Source organism: Dasypus novemcinctus, chromosome X (genome assembly GCF_030445035.2).
Source record: "Dasypus novemcinctus isolate mDasNov1 chromosome X, mDasNov1.1.hap2, whole genome shotgun sequence".
NCBI lineage: Eukaryota > Metazoa > Chordata > Mammalia > Cingulata > Dasypodidae > Dasypus > Dasypus novemcinctus.
In genome coordinates, this window is record NC_080704.1 from 64,237,565 (window position 1) to 64,241,197 (window position 3,633).

The 3,633-nt window shown below is 43.9% G+C and overlaps 1 protein-coding gene across 1 annotated transcript; it reads left to right on the forward strand.

Moving 5' to 3' along the window:
* The first annotated feature begins 211 nt into the window (after positions 1-211).
* MAGEH1 (MAGE family member H1) lies at positions 212-3,422 on the forward strand. Its single transcript, XM_004484712.3, has one exon. The coding sequence runs from the start codon at positions 483-485 to the stop codon at positions 1,140-1,142; it is 660 nt and encodes a 219-aa protein (XP_004484769.1). The 5' UTR covers positions 212-482; the 3' UTR covers positions 1,143-3,422.
* Positions 3,423-3,633: the final 211 nt, after the last annotated feature.

The following is a 3,633-nucleotide window of genomic DNA, read 5'->3' on the forward strand; positions in this document are numbered from 1 at the left end:
TTCTTTGCAACACCCGTGAGCCAATCTTGAACCTTGTATCAGACTGCAGAAATACAGGAAACCTTTGCCATCTTTTTCTTCTCTCACCCCCCAACCCCTGTATCCCTAGCTGTCATTTCTGCCCTTGCCCCACCCCGGCTGTGGGCCGCCCCTTTTCCTTTCTGCTAGCGGAAGTCGCCTTGGAGGACCCGCCTACGTTCTCTGTGGTATTAGGTGAGTGCGTGGCATGAGAGGCGGAGCCACTCAGTGCTTTCTCGCGCGCTTGCAGCCCTTACAAGTACTCTTAGCGTCGGCTTACGTAAATCTGCTTGCGTGGGAACGAGCTTTGGCGCTGAGAATGTCTGGTTAGTTCTTACAAAGATTATATTGATGTTAGTAGCTTCAGCGGCGGTCCCTTTTTAAGGTACAGTTAGCTGCTTTCTGCAGAGGCTACAGGCATATTTCCTAGGATTGCTGCAGGCTTAGCGTGTCTGGCTGGAGCCATGCCTCGCGGACGGAAGAGTCGGCGCCGCCGTAATGCAAGGGCAGCAGAGGAGAACCGCAATAATCGCAAAGTCCAGGCCTCAGAGGCCTCCAAAACCCCGATGGCCGCCTCTATGGTCCTGAGCACGCCCGAGGACGATCTGAGCGGCCCAGAGGAAGACCCGAGCACCCCGGAGGAGGCCTCCACCAGGCCTGAAGAAGCCTCAAGCACTGCTCAAGCGCAAAAGCCCTCGGTAGCCAGGAGCAACTTTCAGGGCACCAAGAAAAGCCTCCTGATGTCCATATTAGCCCTCATTTTCATTATGGGTAACAGCGCCAAGGAGGCCTTGGTCTGGAAAGTGCTGGGGAAGTTGGGGATGCAGCCTGGCCGGCAGCACAGCATCTTTGGAGATCCAAAGAAGGTCGTCACTGAAGAGTTTGTGCGCAGGGGGTACCTGATTTATAAACCAGTGCCGCGCAGCAGTCCCATGGAATACGAATTTTTCTGGGGCCCTCGAGCTCACGTGGAATCAAGCAAGCTGAAAGTCATGCATTTCGTGGCAAGGGTGCGTAACCGATGCTCCAAGGACTGGCCATGTAATTATGATTGGGATTCTGATGATGATGCTGAGGTTGAGGCTATCCTGAATTCAGGCGCTAGGGGTTACTCCGCCCCCTAGAGAAACCTGAGGCAGAAGCTTGGGGATGGAAAAGATAGTCAAAGGTACCCCCAAGGAGTAGATTGCGTGGGTCTTTGGTTTAAAATGACAGGGATTGGAGAGGGGCACTGTATTTAGTATTCGTGATCAGTGCTAATTGTTTAACTGCGGAATACAGCATTTGCTTTGGATATCGTAAAATTTTATTCATTTTAAAATGTTGTTTAATTATGATCACAATCTGTTCATAAATATAATTGAAGAGATTCTTTTATTTTCTGTCGGCATTGATATTTGGTCTAACAGTTTTCCTAGCATTATAAAATGAAGTCTTTCCATCATATTCTGTGACCTGGTTAATTATAGATAATTTTAAAAGGTTGTTCTTTGAAAGTTTGAAATGAGTAAAATGTGGGAGGAGGGTGGGAGAATCATTCATGTCTTAACTTTACTGCATCACTTTGTGTCTGCTGTTGTGTAAAGAAGGTTGACCTTTACCCGTGTTTTGCTTAGTTATTGCAGAATATAGACTAAAATAAAAGCATAATGACTAGGACACCTTGTTCTCTTTGACCACCTGTTATATATGTTATGTGTGATGTTGTGGGGATACTGCTTACCATTCAGCACCAGTCATAAAGAATGTCCTACATCACATGCAAGAGGCAAATATGTAAACTAGGAGTGTGGTAAATAGGGGTAATAATGAGGTACCATAAAAATATAGACAAAGCATACATGACCTTTGCAGGCAGATGGGGTTGTGAAGGGGTCATTATAAGGTGCTATGGAAGTTCAAGAGATGCATAAACAAACTTGGGGGAACTTGAAGTGGGCCTCAGGAGGGTACTCTGAAGATAAATTATATTTCATAGTCTTTTAAGTGCTTAACCCACTTTGGGAAAGGGGACATTGGCAAAAGGAGGGGAACAGTGGAGGGGGCATCATAGAGTGCTGTGGAAATAGAAAAGATACTTAAACAGTTTAAAAGGAGGGGGAAAGAGCAGAGTAGTGGTTGCAGAAAAAAAGCATTAATGTTTGAGATGGGGTAAGAGGAAATATGAAGGCATTAAAAGCAGCATGGAAATTTGGGAAACAGCAAATTTCTTCACTGCACTATGGTTACACAAAGATGAATGTGGAGAACGAGAAATAATCTGGGGGAAGAGTTGATATGGGTGTTATAACTGATTTTAAATTAATGAAAATAATAATAGTAACCTTGGAGATAGGAAAAATCTAACAAAACAAAGCCTCTTGGATATTATTATTGCCAGAGAAAAGAGTTCACCTGTGACATCTCTACAAAGTAATTGGGCATTTCTCAGGGATTACAGTTTGCAGTGTGCAAACTATGTTTAAAAAGTGTGTGGTAGGAAACAAGTAAAATTAACATTTTGACTATACTTAAACCAGTGTAGTAATTCCAGAGGGATACCTGGCATGGTGGCCAGGTGGTGTACTGAAGTCTTGTGGGATAAGGTTTTTGTCCCAAAGCCAGGAGCTTTCACACTATCTCACTTTGTGGTACCAAGGAACTCAATGCCCTTCTCGTCATTTTTATCTCCAGTGGCTTCTTAATCCTCCATCTAAGTCTGAGGTATATGTAGAGATTTGGGAGTCATCCCTCACGTTCTTAACAGCTACAGGCAAAGAACATGTATAAGAAGCTCTGGCCACCTCTAAAGCCTGCCACATCTCCCTGCGACTAAACACTGAAATGTACTGAGATAATTTCCCTAATATGGAACACTGAGGAAAGGTGCCTAACCTAGCCTTGTGGGGCCCCGGGGAGCAGCTATCACACACAAAGGAGTAGCAACGCTATTTTCTTTCTTCTTAACCTCCAGCTGTGTGCCTTGCTTCCAACTGTATGCAAAGTAAAGTCACTGGTGCAGTGGAGGCTAACAGATTACTTTCTGACACAGGCCCAGGAACTGATAGGTATCAGTCTGCAGGCAAAGGAGACTTAAAAGCAGGAGCTATGACTCCATTATAGCTCAAAATTCAACCAGCAAACCAGGAAATAGAGCCTTCCATAAGCCAGGCAGAGTGATAGAAACTGGCACTGCAGAAAATCAAAAGGCATCTTTCTTCATTAGTGTGGTCCATCTATTACAATTGATAAACCCATGTTGAAGTGTTGTTAATGTGGGGGAGTGTGGAAGGGGGTGGGAGTGGGATATATGGAAATCCCTTATATTTTTTATGTAACATTTATGTAATCTAAAGCTTTAAAAATAAAAAAATTATAAAAATGGGTAAATTATAAATAAAAGTATTTACACATTGAAAATAAAAGCATGTTTCTTGCCATAGAAGGGTGATATTGACAACACCACCTCCACAGGTAGTCAAGATGTGCATCCAAGGTACAGATTACTAGATGTTTTGGGCTAGAACCACAGGGGTGGAAGGTTACAGATCTTAGATGAGACCCAAGTCCATTACCTATAAATCCAGAGTGCTTTCCAATGCACACACAAGACTTCTTTTCAAAAGAAATCTGTGA